The sequence below is a fragment of the Esox lucius genome, chromosome 19 (assembly GCF_011004845.1).
Source record: "Esox lucius isolate fEsoLuc1 chromosome 19, fEsoLuc1.pri, whole genome shotgun sequence".
NCBI classification, from domain to species: domain Eukaryota; kingdom Metazoa; phylum Chordata; class Actinopteri; order Esociformes; family Esocidae; genus Esox; species Esox lucius.
The window spans coordinates 9,317,650-9,338,419 of NC_047587.1; the positions used below are offsets into that span (position 1 = coordinate 9,317,650).

The 20,770-nt window shown below is 47.5% G+C and overlaps 1 protein-coding gene across 2 annotated transcripts in view; it reads left to right on the forward strand.

Annotated features, from left to right (window-relative positions):
* cttnbp2 (cortactin binding protein 2) overlaps positions 1–20,770 on the forward strand; it is a 60,923-nt gene that overhangs the window by 12,526 nt on the left and 27,627 nt on the right. For both annotated transcript variants that reach the window (XM_020040276.2, XM_010902914.4), the window contains exon 3: positions 19,937–20,164. In XM_020040276.2, coding sequence (XP_019895835.2) covers positions 19,937–20,164 — 228 coding nt within the window. The remainder of the gene's footprint in view (positions 1–19,936; positions 20,165–20,770) is intronic.

A 20,770-nucleotide genomic window follows, 5' to 3' on the forward strand; every position in this document is an offset into this window, starting at 1 on the left:
CCTGAAATAGTCCCCCTCTTTCTCAGCTGGACACCCTCTCTCACTCTCACCCTCCCACTAACCCTCTCTCACTCTCTTACCCTCTCTCAATACCTCTCTCACTTTCTCACTCACCTTCTGCAACTGTCTCTAGGGCTACCTGTGGACACGGACACTGTCCACACAGTTACTGTCCACAAGGATACTGTCCACACAGATACTGTACACACAGTTACTGTCCACAAGGATACTGTCCACACGGACACTGTCCACACAGTTACTGTCCACAAGGATACTGTCCACACGGACACTGTCCACACAGTTACTGTCCACAAGGATACTGTCCACACAGTTACTGTCCACAAGGATACTGTCCACACGGATACTGTACACACGGTTACAGTCCACACGGATAGTGTACACACGATTACAGTCCACACGGATAATGTTCACACGGATAATGTTCACACGGATAATGGTCACACGGATACTGTCCACGCGGATACTGTCCACACGGTTACTATCCACACGGATAATGTCCACACGGACACTGTCAAACACGGACACTGTCCACATGGATACTGTCCACATGGATACTGTCCACACGGACACTGTCCACACGGACACCGTCCACACGGACACCGTCCACACGGACACCGTCCACACGGACACTGTCCACACAGACACCGTCCACACGGTTACTGTCCACACGGATAATGTCCACACGGACACTGTCAAACACGGACACTGTCCACATGGATACTGTCCACACGGACACTGTCCACACGGTTACTGTCCACACAGACACTGTCCACACGGATAATGTCCACATGGTTATTGTCCACATGGATACTGCCTGTAAAACCCAGCCATGCATGAACAGTATTGTGTATGATGGAAATTGACCATACATACACACACACGTTAATTCAATGTGGCTGTTTGGTGATAGGGTTTGTTGCTCAGGACAGAATGAGAGGAGCAGCTGTTGATGTTACATCATCAAGCAAGAGCTGCTGTCTCTGTGGCCATGAGGGCCAAAGGGGATACACAGAGAGAAAAGATAAGAGGGGATACTTCGAGAGAGACGATGAGAGGGGATACTTCGACGGTAAGAGGGGTTACTTTGAGAGAGACCTCAGCCTTCTCTCTAGCTGTATTCCTCTACCTCAAACCTCAGCCTTCTCACTAGCTGTATTCCTCAACCTCAAGCCTTCCAACTAGCTGTTATTCCTCTACCTCAAACCTCAGCCTTCTCACTCACTGTATTCCTCTACCTCAACCCTCAGCCTTCTCTCTAGCTGTATTCCTCTACCTCAAACCTCAGCCTTCTCACTAGCTGTATTCCTCAACCTCAAGCCTTCCAACTAGCTGTTATTCCTCTACCTCAAACCTCAGCCTTCTCACTCACTGTATTCCTCTACCTCAACCCTCAGCCTTCTCACTAGCTGTATTCCCCTACCTCAAGCCTTCTCACTAGCTGTATTCCCCTACCTCAAGCCTTCTCACTAGCTGTATTCCTCTACCTCAAGCCATCTCACTAGCTGTATTCCTCTACCTCAAACCATCTCACTAGCTGTATTCCTCTACCTCAAGCCTTCTCACTATCTGTTATTCCCCTCTTCTCTCTCTGTTATCTGTTCCTCTGTGTTTGATAGCCCTGATGCCAGATTGAGGGTTCCTGGTTGATGACCCAGCATGTTTGTGTCAAGAGAAAGGCCTTCCACTGTCTCTATGTGCCTGCCACTGAACCCATTCACCTTTATGTTCCTCTTAGATGTCATTGATGAAGAGCTCCTTTTATCTACCACAGACTTTATATGATGAGTCATGACAAGTACCAGCTTACTTGACTAAACTGTAGTTCTGCTTAGCTATAATGTATTTGTCACTCTGTATTCTGAACCCAGAATCACAAGCTAGTCATAGCGACGATAAACCGTGGGGCTTCTTGGTATTAATCCTTCTTGATTCTTTTAATGTATTTTTGCTTGTCTCCTACTGGAGACACTTCATACTGTGTGCATTTACATGATCAAATAAAGGACATGAATCAATCCGTGGCAGTGGTCCAAAGGGGAAACATCCAGTGAGTGAGAGAGAGGCGGTGTGAAATGTTCTGTGAAGGTTGAGGAAGGTGAGATCTTGGGTGTGGGTCTCAGACGTGTGATCTCTTACGTGGAGTCTCTAAGCGCTGATAACGGCTGGTCTGGTCTCTGAGGACTGGTGTGGTACCTGAGGACTGATATTGTCTGGTCTGGTCTCTGAGGACTGGTGTGGTACCCGAGGACTGATATTGTCTGGTCTGGTCTCTGAGGACTGGTGTGGTACCTGAGGACTGATATTGTCTGGTCTGGTCTCTGAGGCTGATAAGGTCTGGTCTCTGAGGACTGGTTTGGTCTCTGGGCTGGTGTGATCTCTGAGGGCTGGTGTGATATCTGGTGTGATACCCCCCCCCCCCCCAGCAATTTGATAGGATTGAGATCTGGCCTTTGAATCTGCAATTCCATAACCCCCCATTTATTCTCTTTTCCATTAATAGAATGAGCCATTATGAGAGCATTGCCAGATCCATGTTCGGTCCAGGTTTAACTTTTTGACAGATGGCCACACATTCCCCACATTAATTCTCTGGTACTAAATGGAATTCATGGTTGAATAACTGATGTCAAGTTGGCCAGACCCTGAGGGAGCAAGAGACCCAAACCATGATGCCAGAACCTCCATGCTATACTGTTGGTATGAGGTTCCTCTGTTTTAAAGGCAGTGTTTTGTGTTTTCCAAACATGGCGTCCAGCATAGCAGCCAATCAACTCCACCTTTGACTCATCTGTCTTGAGCACATTTTTCCAGTAGGTTTGGTCTTTACCCAGGTGTTGCCTGGCAAATGTCAGTCGTATCTCTATATTATTTTTCCTTGACTCAGTTTCAGGGGGGAAGAGAAAGTAACATAATTTTGTGTGGGTTGTGATAAAACATTCAAGGTCATGCATGTCATGTGTCGTACTTAATGGCATTTATACACACATCCAAAATAAACAAAAAACACACTGAAGCAGGAATAAAGCTGAAATGTCTGTTTCTGTGATGTATAAAAAAATGGAAATCCTAACTAAGCATGAAGTAAGCGTTTTTGTCAGTGTAAATCCACAGCACCTTTTATCACTGATCTAAGTAAATTGGTTTTTACACGCAATATTCTTGGGGAAGGTGTAATGGTCCTCTTTTATATAAATAAAATTACTTTGGCTAAAAGTGAAATTAAGCATTTTTGGTAGATGGAAAAATTTCACATCACCTGTTAGTTTTTATCAACACTGGCAAATTTCAAATTTTGTCTGGACAGCTGGTCAAAAAGAGAACGTTTTATATAAACATTTGTACAACCCACAGTATAGAAAGGCATGAGTTTTAGTTTAGTGGATACATCATTATCAAAGGTACCTACAAGAATGAGCTTGGATATTGCCTGGATAAAACAGAACCTACATTGGGGCTTGTAACCAAAAGTGCATTTTAAATACCTGTAAATACATGGTTTGTTACTCACCGCGTCAGGTGGTGGAACTTCCCGAAATATTCATTTACATGGATGTTCCTTCGTTATGCTGTACAACTCCCAGACAATGTCTTTGTAAATACACATCCACTGGATATGCCATAGGGTATTTCCAGCCATTATTTCTTTAATCGTAGTATTTGGTGTGTATTTGCCCACACAAATGTAAAATCTGCAGACGTGGATAAAAATCAGCATTAACTTATGAATAATGACTGTGCCCCCAAAATGCTTCAGTTTAGTGAATCATTACTAATATAAGGTAGCACCACTGAATCAAACGGTTTACTGAATCAGTACTACATTTAAGGTAGCACCACTGAGTCAAACATTTTAGGGAATGAGTCTGAACAAAATGTAGCACCACTGAATCAGATGAATCGGACGGTTTAGGGAGTCATTTCAAATGGAAGGCCATCCGTGGCTCTGCCCATTGCGGTGGAAGCATTAGTTTATTGAAAGCTTTAGGACAGGAGCAGGCGGGTGGGTCGGGCAGCTGGGGTGGTCTGTGTGTGTGTGTGTCAAATAACACCGGGCTGTCAGTCTGTAGTGGGGAAATGAACGGTGATGGGGCTGAACGCTACCATTGGTTCTCACTACAAGACTATAGGCAAAATAAGCCACACAAGACACACACGGGCGTCTGTTTTGTGTAATGACCGTGTGATGGCTGCGGTCTCGGGAAGCCCATGCCCGGGAACAAACAAGAAGTGACCCTATGCTAAATAGATGTTTTTATTTGACAATGAAGGGTCAACTCCCTCAGCTACCCTCACACACGCCCGGCTGAGTTAACCTATACACCTTGCTCAACATGCTCTCTGTTTCCTCTAAATGCAGTGCTAGAAACATGCCCTGTAGCCTCCTGTGTGTGTGTGTGTTTGGGGGTGGGGGGGTTGTCATTAGGTTTGGTTTATTTCTTTGGTAACATCCCTTACACCCCCCCCCCTCCCAGCTCACCAATGTCAGGCAGTTCTTCATCCTGTCTGTGGTTTGAAGGTGCTTCTCTAGCCGCTCTAGTTTCTTTTTAAGGACAGACTATTTGGGGGTCTGTCTCTGTCATTGTGCCGCACTGTCATTGGCTGGCGGTGGGGCCAATCACCTTTGTTTCCCTCTAAGTCTCTGTGTTGGTGTTTGGGTTCAAATGCATGAATGTATTTGTATGACTGAGCATTCATTTCCGGCTGGTTTAACGCTCAGCTGGAAATATCACACCCCACACACACACACACACACACACATATACGCACACACGCACATACGCGCGTACATACACACGCACACAAGCACAGTTTGTCCAGCCTCCCAGATCAAATGTTTCAGGCATGTCATGTCCCCATGCAGACCCCCGCTGGACAATACAGTTTAGTCAAGCAGAACCCTGGTTGGTTTCTGAAGTTAAAAATAGACCCTAAAAAAGCCAGTGTTGAGAGCCTATTGGACAACCTGGAGCCTCCAGTCATGGTTTTGTGATGGGGGAGCGAGGGACGATGGGAGCACAGTGGGGGGAGGCCGTAGTCACCAGGCTGATTTGGATTAAGGGTGCTAAAATGTTAGGAATGTGTTGAGAAGGAGCTAGCTACCTTAATACATTTCTCACTCTCCCTGCTACTGGGGGGGGGTTCCGGGTTTATTCATGTCTTCTTCCATAGGCTCTGAGAACAGTCTCAGTTTGTCTTTATAACCTCATGCATCTGAATGTGTGTACTTTCTGTATTACAAGCCAACTTTTTTTCTCTAGTACAATATTCACCCTGAAGGTGTGTGTGTTTGTGTGTGTGCGCGCGCACACTGTATCCGGGCTTCATTAAACTTTCATTTGTGCCATCAGCTGAGCTCATTAAACATGAGAAGGCCTTCTAAATCGATGCATTCTAGATAGAAAATAGAGCAGCACGCTCCACCCATTACCCACTCAGTCACACAGGAGAAACCTTGTTCTGCTGTCTCTGCTGTTGGGGGCCTTTTCTTGCTTTTGTGTACATGTCTGTAAAGAACCGGCTGTCTGTAAAGGACACGCTGTCTGTAAAGGACATGCTGTTTGTAAAGAACACGCTGTCTGTAAAGAACCTGCTGTCAATAAACAACCTTTTCTCTATAAAGAACATGTTGTCTGTAAAGAACCTGCATTCTATGAAGAAAATGGTGTCTGACTTTAAGGAACCTGCTTTCTATAAAGTACCTGCTCTCTATAAAGATATTTCTGTCTGTAAATAACATTATTTCTCTAACGAACATACTCTAAATACAGTGAGCCCCTTCCCAAACCCTGGTATTCACTTTCAGGTGGAGAACCATTTGACAGGTAGCTTCAAATATACTTAATGAATCACATAATTCCATGACCCATAACACAAAGTAACCCCTTGATCCCTAACTTTATGTAACCTTATTAATCAGTCACATTTATTTTAGCAAGCACTTTTTACTTCAGCAGTAGTTACGGAGTGCTTTTACGAATACCCAGCCAGAAACCCAAAGAGCAAGGAACAACAAGAGTTAATGCACAGTGATTATGAAAAACTCCTTAGTAGGGTCAAAACCTAGAAAGTAACCGAGACACTAAACACTATAACCCCACCACCGCTAACGCACTATAACCCCACAACCCCTAACGCACTATAACCCCATGACCCCTAACGCACTATAACCCCACAACCCCTAACGCACTATAACCCCATGACCCCTAACGCACTATAACCCCACAACCCCTAACGCACTATAACCCCATGACCCCTAACGCACTATAACCCCACAACCCCTGACGCACTATAACCCCATGACCCCTAACGCACTATAACCCCACGACCCGTAACGCACTGTAACCCCATGACCCTCACTAACCCAGCACAACCCTATGGGGTTCCCAGATTCCTACTAGACACAAGCATTGTACAGTGAGGGTATCACTTCAGTGCTGTTTCCAAAACCTCAATCATACATTTACCTTTAGGGAACGGTCCACACAGTCATGGAACCACTAACAGCCTTGTGTGAGCCTGTCAGCCTGGACAGCACGGCTTGGAACCCTGCTCCCAGTCCACCATCCCAACAACCCCTTTCAAAAGCCTTCATTTAGCCTGCACCAGCTAATGCTTTTCTACTCCGTTTCATTCCGTCCCATTCAATTCTCTTTCGGTTCCGTTCCATTCTGTTCTACTTTGGAGTACAACGTTCTCGGCTCCTCTCATCCGCTGCAGGACCAGGAGGGCGTCAGGATCCACCCAGCTGACGGTCCAGGGAGGAGGTGGTGGGGAGGGGGTTACATGAGGGGAGGGTGAGTGGGTGTGACTTTGGGTGAGGTGGGGAGACTCGATCCAATTCAGCCATTTGTCACGTCGGGATTGGGTTTCTGATTGGTTGTGACAGAACCAGCTCAGCTGGTTATATAACAGTGTCCGGTTCTGTCCCTAATGGCGGATGTAACTGTAACGTCGCTGGCTGGTCTTCTGACACCATGTCCCCCAGCGGCTTTTCTCCAGGGCTACCTGCAGATGAAATGGTAACAAGTTTTTTTGTGCTGACATACATGCGGGGAGGATGTGCTCAGACATGTTTAGAGTATTAGTGGAAAGACCTGATCCAGCCAAATGCTACCACTACTGTTGCTAATACAGTTCTATTGAGTGACGACAGATTTCAACTCTTTACCCATGTGTGAACATTTGATAAATCAGCCTTATATCCTGTGAGTTACTCCTCAAACAGACCCCCCCCCCCACCCGTCTCCCTATATTTGTCTCTCTCTCGCTTTCTCTCTCAACCTCTCTCTGTTTCCCTCTCTCACCCTCTGTTTTCCTCTCTCTCTCTCTCTCTCTCTCTCTCTCTCTCTCTCTCTCTCTCTCTCTCTCTCTCTCTCTCTCTCTCTCTCTCTCTCTCTCTCTCTCTCTCTCTCTCTCTCTCTCTCTCTCTCTCTCTCTCTCTCTCTCTCTCTCTCTCTCTCTCTCTCTCTCTCTCTCTCTCTCTCTCTCTCTCTCTCTCTCTCTCTCTGTGTAAGACATGTGCTTCTGTATGCTGGTTAATGCTTATGTGTTTATTGATCCCTCCAGCAAAGTGAAATCCCTCATGACTGCCATTCTTGGCCACGTGTTTTTCCCTCTCTGTCTCTCTCCCTCTTTCTCTCTCGTCATCTCCAAAGGCAGATCTGTTTCTCTGTTTCAGTAAACATCCCACCGGCTCTACATTCTGGCGATTGGAAGAGATAATAATTAAATTAATGCTGTATAACATGAGTGTTTGTGTGCATGCGTGCGTGCGAGCAGGCTACAAAAGGTAGTCTATCTGTTTGTCTTTGGGTTATCTAGATCATTGAATGAATTCCATACTGTGTAAATGAATTGCTTGTAGATTAGTTATTTCTCTCTAAACAGAACACAGACTGAGACTCAACCCCTCCAATCTTCTACACTCCACATCCATTCACCAACCAGACTGTATATTTAAACCATCTCCCATGATCCTTTGTGAAAGGCAGGTCATTGTAAATGGATATTTTCTCCCACAAGAGATTACATCATGGTGAAGGCTATGCTAAACCACCTGACTTAGAGGAAGAGAAAAAAGAAAGAAAACATGCTCTGGATGATTAATAAATTCATTATTTTATCTTTATTTATTTCTTCCATGAGGGAGAGAAAGGGAGAAGGTAATATATGCTAGGTCTCTAGTATTATTGGTGGAACATGGGTCAGACAAGAGAGGATTGTGATGAAAATTATGTGTATTGTTTCTGACAGTACATGTATGGTTTCTGACAGAACGTGTATGGTTTCTGACAGAACGTGTATGGTTTCTGACAGAACGTGTATGGTTTCTGACAGAACGTGTGTGGTTTCTGACAGAACGTGTGTGGCTTCTCACAGAATGTGTGTTGTTTCTGACAGAATGTGTGTTGTTTCTGACAGAATGTGTGTTGTTTCTGACAGAATGTGTGTTGTTTCTAACAGAATGTGTGTGGTTTCTGACAGAATGTGTGTGGTTTCTCACAGAACGTGTGGTTTCTGACAGAACGTGTACAGTTTCTGACACTACATGTATGGTTTCTGAAAGTACATATATGGTTTCTGACAGTACATGCACATGTTGGACATCATGCATGCTTGTGGTTGGTGGAACTGGGGCACTTTGAGTTTTGATGAGAATTGTTGCTTTGCTATGCAGTTCTACACAGTTGTTTGTTTGGTTTCGACTCGTATGTGGAAACATTTCAGTGTTATTATTCTTGTGGTGAAAACAGGAACAATTTGATAGTGAATGTCAGAAACTGGGACATTTTAGTGTTTTACAGATATTTGTCGGGACCTGGGACACCCAGCTTGAAACCGGGTCAGTCCTGGACGTTTGGTCAACCTATTCTGACAGTACATGTATGGTTGCTGGCTGTACATGTGTGGTCTCTGACAGTACATGTATGGTCTCTGACAGAGACCATGGTGGTCCTGACCTGCATTTGCTATGTTGTGGGGTTCATCGTGGCTCATGACCTTTGTATAAAGGCTGTCTGCTGTGACACTGTGACCTGTAAGAGCCTCAAATTGTGCTTAGTTGTCTCATAGCCCAGAGAGCTTGACGTCTGTCCTATTCTGGCCTTCTGACCCTTCACAGGGATTGAGATGAGCAGAGGTTTATTTATGTGATGAGAATAATGTGTGTGTGTGACAGATGGGAGAGAGATCTGGGGGATTTTGTTCAGGCTCCACCAGGACCTATATTGCCTGAGGGACCCCTTACACACACACACACACGCACTGTAAAGCCTCCAATGTCCCTGAGCCCTCCATATCTCTTGAGAACAGAAATCCTTCCAACGGGCAGTTCCACAGGAACTATCAGAGAAGAGCTTTATCCTAACCGCTGATGTGTTCTGTTTGTAGTCACTAATCTGACCTAGAAAGTCAGAAGAGGTGTTTTAGTGAATGAAACCACGGCCGGAGCAGACAAGCATGTGTGTCTGTACTGCGTGTGGATGTTAAAGGCAGGGTCTTCATAAGTAAGTCCTCCATACAGGCATGTGTGTCTGTACTGCGTGTGGATGTTAAAGGCAGGGTCTTCATCAGTAAGTCCTCCATACAGGCATGTGTGTCTGTACTGCGTGTGGATGTTAAAGGCAGGGTCTTCATCTGTATCTCCTTCATACAGGCAGGTTGTTTGGGGCTTTTTAGTCAATAATCCCAAAATGTATTTTGCTGGACCGCATAATTGGAGCCAGCTAAGATGAGTGAATGTCTCTTACTGAGTGAGTGAGCCTCTCATGTGGAAGACCTAAGTTTGAATCTATTGAGAGAGACAACGCTTTCACCTGATGAAAAAGTTAGTTTTCGTCTTCTTTATTGATAGTTACTGTATAAATGTCATTCACGAACGAAGGAAAAAGTATGTTGTTTTGCCATGAAAGAAGAAAATACGTTCTTATGCCATGAAATGAAATAGCTTTGGCAGACTCGCTAGCAATTGTTCAATTCTTATGACTATTCCAGTAAGTTAGTAGATACCGGTAAAGCTTATTACTGACTAATACGCTGTTAAAACGGCCAGTGGCAAACGGCATACATAGACGCTATTTGTGGTGGAGGTAAACTCAGTAAAAAACGTTAGTCAGTTTTACTGTATCAATGTCATTCACGAATGGCCAATTAACTAATAAACCGACCAGTGGCAAAAGAGGATTTGGTCAGGATAGAGACAAGAGGCTATCCTGACACCTGGCGCATGTTCAGCTCCGTGGTGTCGTGGTTAACGATGCAGCCTTTCACCAGTGCGACCCGGGTTCGATTCTCGAGATGGCAACACTTTCTATTGGGGGGATTTTCGGGTTCCTGCCACGAACATGCATGTGTATATGGCAATAAGGGATAAATAGAAGTCACTGTGGAAGACCACTTTAAATACCACAAAGAGCCTGTTGTGTCTGTCTTATAGAAATGGTTCTCTCTGCAAACACACTCACACACACTGACAAAAGACTCTCTCATGGCTGACCTTTCGACTAAGCCAATCAAATTGGCCGCTGCTGCATCCACACGCCCATTACTTGGGGGGGTCTTTCCTTGGTGACTAACTCCCAATTCGAGTGTTGTACCTTGCTCTGCCTGCTCAATTAAAGTCCCTGTTGTGCAGGAAGGCGTCCTTCTATCTGGTTTTATCAGCCTAGTTTCAAAGCAGTTTGGGGTGACAGAGCTCCACGTGGTCATCGCATTTAGCACCGTGAGCCTTGGAGCTCTCCAATGTCTGGTGGTGTGTCCCATGTGGTGCCATTCTAGGTCCGGACTGTGTAGCGGCCCTTCTGGGTTGCTGAGGGGTTGTGGACAGCGGTCCGACTATGGTGTGTGACGTTAATGCACTACTGATGTGGCAGAAATTAGGAAACCTGGCTGTCAGTGCACCAATGGGAGACGTTTAAGGGCCAGAGATGAGGCTGTAACTACGGAAAACAGGAAGTGTTATTCAAAGAAGTAACTAAATGATGGTTGTAGCTACGGGGAACAGGAAGTGTTTATTTAAAAGGAGCGAGGAGTGAAGAGCCACTCACATCATTAGGGGTGCTTCCCAGCAGGGATGTCTTCTGCCACTTGTTTCAGTGAGGTAGAATGCATACAGAAGGTTGCACGTTGAAAATGAATGTGCAAAGTCGACACAGTTCTTAATAATATGTAACGGAGAGAAATGCCTGTTCTACATAGCACATTTCTATCTGAATAAACATTCTCCGTTGAAGCCCCAGGCAACATTTGTGTGTAAATATAGAAAAAAGAAATTGTGGAGAAAAATATATATATACAAATCTTTAAATTTTCTACTCACAAAAACACTTTTAGGTAGTATATTGATTTATGCTTTAATGCCAGAATGACACTTTGTCATGAATACGCAATGAATGCGTCTTTGAATTAAATATGCTCTTTTTTTCCTCTTCAAGACAGTTTTGAGTGCTCTCTCCCTCTCTCTCATTTTTCTTTTTTCTCGTTCTCTATCGTCCATGGCCACTCTCTCCGTAGTGCTCTCATTCATCCTACATCTCTACATCTCTCTCATTTGTCTTGCTCTACTTTCCATTCTGTGTAATTCCCCCCCCCCACCCTCCGCTGCCATCCTCCTCATCTCTCACTCTTTCTCCCCCTCTCCAGACCCCCCAACTCTTCTCTCTCCTCCCCCTCTCCCTCCCTCCGTCTCCCTGGCTCTGTTTCTCTGGCTGCATTACCTCGACCATCTCACCCAGCTAGTGCATGCCTGTAAAGGTTGATGCTAATAATAGTGACCAGGGCATTAGTGTACACACAGCACTGCCAGTGAGCACGTAGTATCCACACATAGCTGTCCACATAGCTCCCAGGCACCAGGGGTGTGCTATATGGCCAATATGCCATGGATAAATGCCGTTGTTAGGCACAAAGTGACGCAGAGCACCTAGTTTCAGCCCTTACCCCACCTATCCAAGTCTTTTTGGGGATGCTTCTGCCAGCTTTGCGTATGTCTCCTATTCTTCCTTGTAGAACTTATCGAGCTCTGAGATTGGATAGGGAGCGACTGTGAACTATGATTCTCTCCACACATGTTCAACCGCTGAGAATCATCCCAATAGCATGATGCTCCCACCACCATGCTTCATCATAGGGATAGTAGTAGCCAGGTGATTAGTGTTACCTTGTCTTTGGCAGGCATAGAACGTCATACACATATATGTACCGTACTGCTCGGTACAGGACTTTCGGTTCGGTACATGCTGTGATCCAGATGAATATTGTCTAATTTTAACTACGCACATACATTTTTTGTGTGTAGAACATCCATCCATCCATCTTCTTCCGCTTATCCGGGGCCGGGTCGCGGGGGCAGCAGTCTAAGCAGGGATGCCCAGACTTCCCTCTCCCCAGACACTTCCTCTAGCTCTTCCGGGGGGACACCGAGGCGTTCCCAGGCCAGCCGGGAGACATAGTCCCTCCAGCGTGTCCTAGGTCTTCCCCGGGGTCTCCTCCCGGTGGGACGGGACCGGAACACCTTCCCAGGAAGGCGTTCCGGAGGCATCCGAAAAAGATGCCCAAGCCACCTCAGCTGACCCCTCTCGATGTGGAGGAGCAGTGGCTCTACTCTGAGCTCCTCCCGGGTGACCGAGCTTCTCACCCTATCTCTAAGGGATCGCCCAGCCACCCTGCGGAGAAAACTCATTTCGGCCGCCTGTATCCGGGATCTTGTCCTTTCGGTCATGACCCAAAGCTCATGACCATAGGTGAGAGTAGGAACGTAGATTGACTGGTAAATCGAGAGCTTCGCCTTGCGGCTCAGCTCTTTCTTCACCACGACAGACCGATACATCGACTGCATTACTGCAGAAGCTGCACCGATCCGTCTGTCAATCTCCCGTTCCATCCTTCCCTCACTCGTGAACAAGACCCTAGATACTTAAACTCCTCCACTTGAGGCAGGCACTCTCCACCAACCTGAAGTGGGCAAGCCACCCTTTTCCGACTGAGGACCATGGCCTCGGATTTGGAGGTACTGATTTTCATCCCCACCGCTTCACACTCGGCTGCAAACCGTCCCAGTGCATGCTGAAGGTCCTGGTTAGAAGGGGCCAACACGACAACATCATCTGCAAAGAGCAGAGACGAAATCGTGTGGTCCCCAAACCTGACACCCTCCGGCCCCTGGCTGCGCCTAGAAATTCTGTCCATAAAAATTACAAACAGAACCGGTGACAAAGGGCAGCCCTGCCGGAGTCCAACATGCACTGGGAACAAGTCTGACTTACTGCCGGCAATGCGGACCAAGCTCCTGCTTCGGTTGTATAGGGACCTGACAGCCCTTAGCAAAGGACCCAGGACCCCATATTCCCCAAGCACCCTCCACAAGATGCCGCGAGGGACACAGTCGAATGCCTTCTCCAAATCCACAAAACACATGTGGATTGGTTGGGCAAACTCCCATGAACCCTCCAACACCCCGTAGAGGGTATAGAGCTGGTCCAGTGTTCCACGGCCCGGACGAAAACCACACTGTTCCTCCTGAATCCGATGTTCTACTATCGGCCGTATTCTCCTCTCCAGAACCCTGGCATAGACTTTCCCGGGCAGGCTGAGAAGTGTGATCCCCCTATAGTTGGAACACACCCTCCGGTCCCCCTTCTTAAAAAGAGGGACCACCACCCCGGTCTGCCATCCCAGAGGCACTGTCCCCGACCGCCACGCGATGTTGCACAGGCGTGTCAACCAAGACAGCCCCACAACATCCAGAGACTTGAGGTACTCAGGGCGGATCTCATCCACCCCCGGTGCCTTGCCACCGAGGAGTTTCTTGACTACCCCTGTGACTTCAGCCCGGGTGATGGACGAGTCCACCTCTGAGCCCTCATCCTCTGCTTCCTCAATGGAAGACATGTCAGCGGGATTGAGGAGATCCTCGAAGTACTCCTTCCACCGCCCGACGAGATCCCCAGTTGAGGTCAACAGCTGCCCACCTCTACTGTAAACAGCGTTGGTAGGGCACTGTTTCCCTCTCCTGAGGCGCCGGATGGTTTGCCAGAATCTCTTCGAGGCCAGCCGATAGTCCTTCTCCATGGCCTCACCGAACTCCTCCCAGGCCCGAGTTTTTGCCTCCACAACCACCCGGGCTGCAGCCCGCTTGGCCTGTCGGTACCCGTCAGCTGCCTCAGGAGTCCCACAAGCCAACAAGGCCTGATAGGACTCCTTCTTCAGCTTGACGGCATCCCTTACTTCCGGTGTCCACCACCGGGTTCGGGGATTGCCGCCTCGACAGGCACCGGAGACCTTACGGCCACAGCTCCGAGCGGCCGCTTCGACAATGGCGGTGGAGAACATGGTCCACTCGGACTCAATATCTCCAACCTCCCTCGGGATCCAGTCTAAGCTCTGCCGGAGGTGGGAGTTAAAGATCTCTCTGACAGGAGACTCGGCCAGACGTTCCGAGCAGACCCTTACAGTACGCTTGGGCCTGCCGAGTCTGTCCAGCTTCCTCCCCCGCCATCGGATCCAACTCACCACCAGGTGGTGATCAGTTGACAGCTCCGCCCCTCTCTTTACCCGAGTGTCCAAGACATATGGCCGCAGGTCAGATGAGACGACAACAAAGTCGATCATCGACCTGCGGCCTAGGGTGTCCTGGTGCCACGTGCACTGATGGACACCCTTATGCTTGAACATGGTGTTCGTTATGGACAAACTGTGACTAGCACAGAAGTCCAATAACTGAACACCACTCGGGTTCAGATCAGGGGGGCCGTTCCTCCCAATCACGCCCCTCCAGGTGTCACTGTTGTTGCCCACGTGGGCGTTGAAGTCCCCCAGTAGAACAATAGAGTCCCCAGTCGGAGCACTTTCCAGCACCCCTCCCAGAGACTCCAAGAAGGTCGGGTACTCTGCACTGCCGTTCGGCCCGTAGGCACAAACAACAGTGAGAGACCTATCCCCGACCCGTAGGCGCAGGGAAACGACCCTCTCGTTCACCGGGGTAAACTCCAACACATGGTGGCAGAGCTGGGGAGCTATGAGCAAACCCACACCAGCCCGCCGCCTCTCACCATGGGCAACTCCAGAGTGGTGAAGAGTCCATCCTCTCTCAAGGAGTGTGGTTCCAGAGCCCAAGCCGTGCGTAGAGGTGATCCCGACTACCTCTAATCGGAACCTCTCAACCTCACGCACTAACTCAGGCTCCTTCCCCGCCAGCGAGGTGACATTCCACGTCCCTAGAGCCAGTTTCCGTGTCCAGAGATCGGGTTGTCTAGGCCCCTGCCTTCGACTGCCGCCCGATCCTCTTTGCACCGGCCCCTTATGGTCCCTCCTGTGGGTAGTGAGCCCACGGGAGGGCGGCCCCACGTCACCCGTTCGGGCTGAGCCCGGCCGGGCCCCATGGGGGAAGGCCCGGCCACCAGGCGCTCGCATTCGAGCCCCAACCCCGGGCCTGGCTCCGGGGTGGGGCCCCGGCTGCACCATACCGGGCGACGTCACGGTACTCAAAATTGTATTCTTCATTAAGGGGTTTTGAACCGCTCTTAGTCTGACCCGTCGCCTAAGACCTGTTTGCCTTGGGAGACCCTACCAGGGGCATATAGCCCCAGACAACATAGCTCCTAGGGTCACTCGGGTACTCAAACCCCTCCACCACGTTAAGGTGGCAGTTCTTGGAGGGGGTGTGTAGAACAAAGATTCTAAACTCCTCCTGGAGATGGATTTTGGGGTCGTAACTTAGAAACTGAAGTTGCGTAGGGCTGAATCTCAAATTGCATTCTACATACTAGAAGTATGTACTTTGCGGATGATGGTTAAGTATGTACTGTTTTGTATATAGTAAGCTAGTATGCCAGTATTGGGAACAACTGGGACATAATACCTCATAATAAAATTGCGTCTTAACATTAGATCTTTTATTCACGCATTAACATCACACCAAGTTTGAATATTTAGCTAGACATCATTAAGCATTGTGTTAAACTGACGGTTCTTATGAAGTTTACATCCACCACAAATAGCATCTATAAACTGTATGGCTTTTGCCACTGGCCGTTTTAAAAGATTATAAGCCAGTAACACTAGTATCTTACTACTTGGAATAGTCATAAGAATTGAGCAATTGCTAGCGAGACTAAAGATGACATTTTCACTGCCAAAGCTATTTCATTTCATAGGCACAGCAACATTTGTTTTTCCTTCATGCATGAATAACATCAACATTGATGATGTTAACCGACTATTTTGTTAAGTGAAAAGACAAGAGAAGCTTGGAAACCCCTCTTTTACTGGGGTTGTGGTCTATATTAAACCAAAAAGCATGCACGAACGCATACTTTGAAAGTCCATCAGAAATAGTAGACCATCCAGGAACTTTTGGCATAGTATTTTTGGCATTCTTTGGTTTGGGACATACTAGCCTTCTCACATGCTATCCTGGCATACTATATGGTATGCAAGTATGCAATTTGAGATTGTAAATAGATTTGGTGAACACAAACGATAAGCCAGATCTTGAGGGCCTTCCCGTATCCTTCAGGTCTCCCGTTTGGGAAAACATTGTAATAAATTAAGATAATTGTTATGTTTTGTATGTCTTCTTTCCACTGTACCGGAATCGTACCGAACCGTGACTTAAAATCTGCGCTATGAACCAGACCGTGACTTTTGCGTATCGTTACACCCCTGCTAATGTTTATTAACGCCATATATTATGTGTATGACACCTCAGCTAGATGACAAAGGCAGAAAGTCTAGCGTTTGTCTCTTATGTAGGACGAGTAAGGCCTTGGGGGGCTCCGGGACTGACAGCTGAGCAGCTCACTGAGGATCTAAGTGGTCACTGCACCGTCACAAGATCACAGAGCCCTGTTAGAGTGATCCACAGCCTTTTCCTGCACACCAGAAAATACTCAGATGTCCACTTCCTCTGTTACCTGGTTCCCATTGTAGGACTGACTCTGTAGTGGGAAGTTGTCTCCATCCAAGGGAAGAAACGTTCAAGTTGCTATAGCTGGTAAACTCTCTCTGCTCCCCGTCTGAACTCCTCGTACTCCTCGTACATCTCCTTCCCCAGGTGTAGTATTTACTTCGGGTGAGGACCAGTATGTGGACAACAGAGCAGCCCTGAACACCAGCCTACATGTTCTGTCCTCAGAAGTACAGTAGTGGAAATGTTGTTGGATCGAGATCCACTTAGATGCAAACACTAATTACAGGAGCTGTGTGTGTGTGTGTGTGCTATTTCCCCTGTGATTAGGGAGGAGATTTGTGAAAGAAGACCAGATGGCTGTGGTCTCACCACCTCACTCCAACTCCATCCTCTCCTCCTCTCTTTCCCATCTCGCCTGTGTTCTTTCCAAACCCTTCCTCTGTGTTTATAGTCAAAGGTCAGAGTAATGGGAACTACCTCTGCATGTTTAGGATTCGCCATCAATCTCTACCCTGCTCTTGTTCTGTGTGTGAGTGTGTGTGTGAGTGTGTGTGTGAGTGTGTGTGTGAGTGTGTGTGTGAGTGTGTGTGTGAGTGTGTGTGTGTGTGTGTGTGTGTGTGAGTGTGTGAGTGTGTGTGAGTGAGTGTGTAAGTGAGTGTGTGAGTGAGTGTGTGAGTGAGTGTGCGCGCGTCTATGTGTGTGCATTTCTGTGTGTGTACCAGTGTAACAAGGCTGCGTAAATGTTTGTCTTCAAAGTGTTCCTATTAATGTGCGTTTGTGTGTGTGTGTGGTCTGTGAATTCCATCTGCTTCTTTGATGAGGCAATGGTCACAAGAAACAGCAGGTTTCCACCTCCAGGAAAACTGTCCTGTCCTCCCCTCTTCCACTCATCCTCTCCCTCTCTCTCTCCCTCTCCCTCTCCCTCTCTCTCTCTCTCTCTCTCTCTCCTATTTACACATCCCACTCTTCTATAATTTTTTGGTCTTACCTAATCAAATCAGGTTGAATTTGCAAGTAGCATATTCACCTGACGTGCGGAATCCCTGTTGCATGGGGAATCCCTCCTCTGTTTCAACATTCTGACCATGTGATCACCAGCGGACTCACTTATTATGCACTCTGAATACTGTCAGCGTCAGCTCAACTGTCCACCCTGAATGTGGCTTCTCAACGCTTTTCTCCCCTTGAGGACTGATCAGGAGCGGCTCTTTAAATGTGCACGGCTGGTTGCTAACGTGTCACCCCCCCGACGCTCACGGCCCATCTGTCCTCTTTGGTTTACTCCCGTGCGCTCTGGCTCCAGCGTGACGACACGTTGCATGCATGAGTACCCGAGTCGTGTGGTTTCATGCCCAGCAGTCATAATAAAAGGTTTTGTCTTTACTTGTGGACCCCCGACGGAGCGACAGAACTCGGCGTCCTGGGCAGTGGTTGGGGTGAATGTAATATGCTGTGGTCGGAGCTTCGTGCGCGATCCCTCTCTGGACAGTGTGGGACTACGGGGTTTTTGCTCTTCCTTTTCTTTGTCAGCTGTTTTCAATCAACACAGTACCGTGGTAAATCTTAATAACAGCTGGTTCTACCGTTGGTTCTTTAAGCGGCAGTACGTTCAGTGCGTTGAAGTGGTTTTATGGGCTGTGACCATTAGATCACTGGCTTGTGGGCTCAATTATTGCAGTCAATTGTGTGGTCAGTAGTGTCCGCAATGTCTGCAGTTGCCTGAAGGCCTAGGTAATAATAGGGAGAGTAGCTCAGCTGTAGAGTAGCCCCCCCCCCCCCCCCAAACCAAATCATGCTAGTCCATTATAGTGTTGAAGAGCCGGGGGTTGATTTGATAACATGCACCTGTCTTCAGAATGACTGTGTAAGTGCCCGTGGAGGAGTGAGAACCACCAGGATATTACTGCCAGAGTTTACGGGCATCAGCCCCCTCCCCCATATCCTCTAACAGCAGACATCATGGCTCCTGTGGAAAGGGCTTGGGGGGGGTGGGGTTGGGAGAGTGCAGCTTGGAGCTGGGCACTGGTCTCGGAGGGCGCAGGGGGGCACAGCCTGCCCGTTTGGACTCTCCCACGGCCCGCTGGGCTGAGGCCGGCCTGGGCACAGAGCCAAGGAGAGGACAGAAATGGGATCCTTAAAGTGTGTCCACAAAATGTGGAATCAGTCAGATTTTTTTTTTTGCTAGATATCCAGAAGTAATATTTGTTTATTGGCATTTTATTTCACAGTTATTTTACCAGGTAAGTCAATTGAGAGCCAGTTTTACTTTTCAATGATGACCTGGCCGAAGGCTTTCAGGTGCCAGTCAAGACCAAAAAAAAAAGAGCAACATACATTAAATACTGTTACAAATAATCAATGAAAAGATGCTTTTCAATGAATTTCATTCTATATATATGGACGTATATCCAGGGAGGTTAGGGGGCATCAACTGGTGTAGTTATCAGAGCGTTTTTGTCTTTAATGGAGTGAGGTGAAACCGAACTGCCAGGCTTAAGGCTCTTCTGCAGTCTGTTCCAGTCACTGAAATAACTATTGACCGAAGGAATCGTACGCTTCAGGATTGGCAGGATGCCTTTCCTGTGAGGACTTGGCAGCGTGGGAGAAGGATGACCTGTTGAGGAAACCAAGTCCCGGATTGAATGTTATGCTGCATGTTATGATGAATGATAAAGACCAGTCCTGGGCCAAATGCGCACGGAGACGAGATGCTCAATTCTGTTTCCAAGGCCTTTAATGGACTGCGGGAATCATAGTGAGACAGATACAGAGAGGAGACACGGGCCTGAAGGACGGAGACAGGTGTTGAACCCTGGTCTGGGGCAGGGAGGCACGTAGGTGCATGGGTCTGGACCACCTATCTGTATGAGAATGGAATATCACCCGTAGAGACCGTCAGAAGGCCGTCCCATTTGTCTTGATGATTGTTAATGTGTGTGTGTGTGTGTGACTGGTGGGGTTGTCATACATCGTAACCTTTCCCCTTTGCCCCCCTTCGTCTGTCCGTAGGCACGACGCAAGGAGGTGTTCCTCCAGGAGCGATATGGCCACTTCAGCCTGACCGACCCCTTCCTAGCCCTGCAGAGGGACTTTGAGTGTGTCCCCGGCGGGGACCGGGAGCGCCGCGCGGTGGGCTCCAGCCCCGTGTCCGTCCTGGAGGCTGTGATGGCCCACTGCAGGAAGATGCAGGAGAGGATGTCCACACAGCTGACGGCTGCTGAGAGCCGGCAGAAGAGGGTAGGACACAGGACTGTCGTTTAAAATGTTCATTACCAATTGTTGTCTTCCACAGAAACACATTACTTATTGCCCCATTATTACTGCCTTGTTACTCCATTATTACACCCTTATTACTCCCCTAATTAGTTGCGTTGCGAGTTACTAGTTATAGTTAATCCTCCTTGGGACCAGTAGTTTAGATACAGCACTAGTTATTACTTATTCCTCCTCGGGAGCAGTAATTTAGTTACAGCACTAGATATATTACTTATTCCTCCTTGGGACCAGTAATTTAGATACAGCACTAGTTATATTACTTATTTCTTCTTGGGACCAGTAATTTAGTTACAGCACTAGATATATTACTTATTCCTCCTTGGGACCAGTAATTTAGATACAGCACTAGTTATATTACTTATTTCTTCTTGGGACCAGTAATTTAGATACAGCACTAGTTATATTACTTATTTCTTCTTGGGACCAGTAATTTAGTTACAGCACTAGATATATTACTTATTCCTCCTTGGGACCAGTAATTTAGATACAGCACTAGTTATATTACTTATTTCTTCTTGGGACCAGTAATTTAGTTACAGCACTAGTTATATTACTTATTTCTTCTTG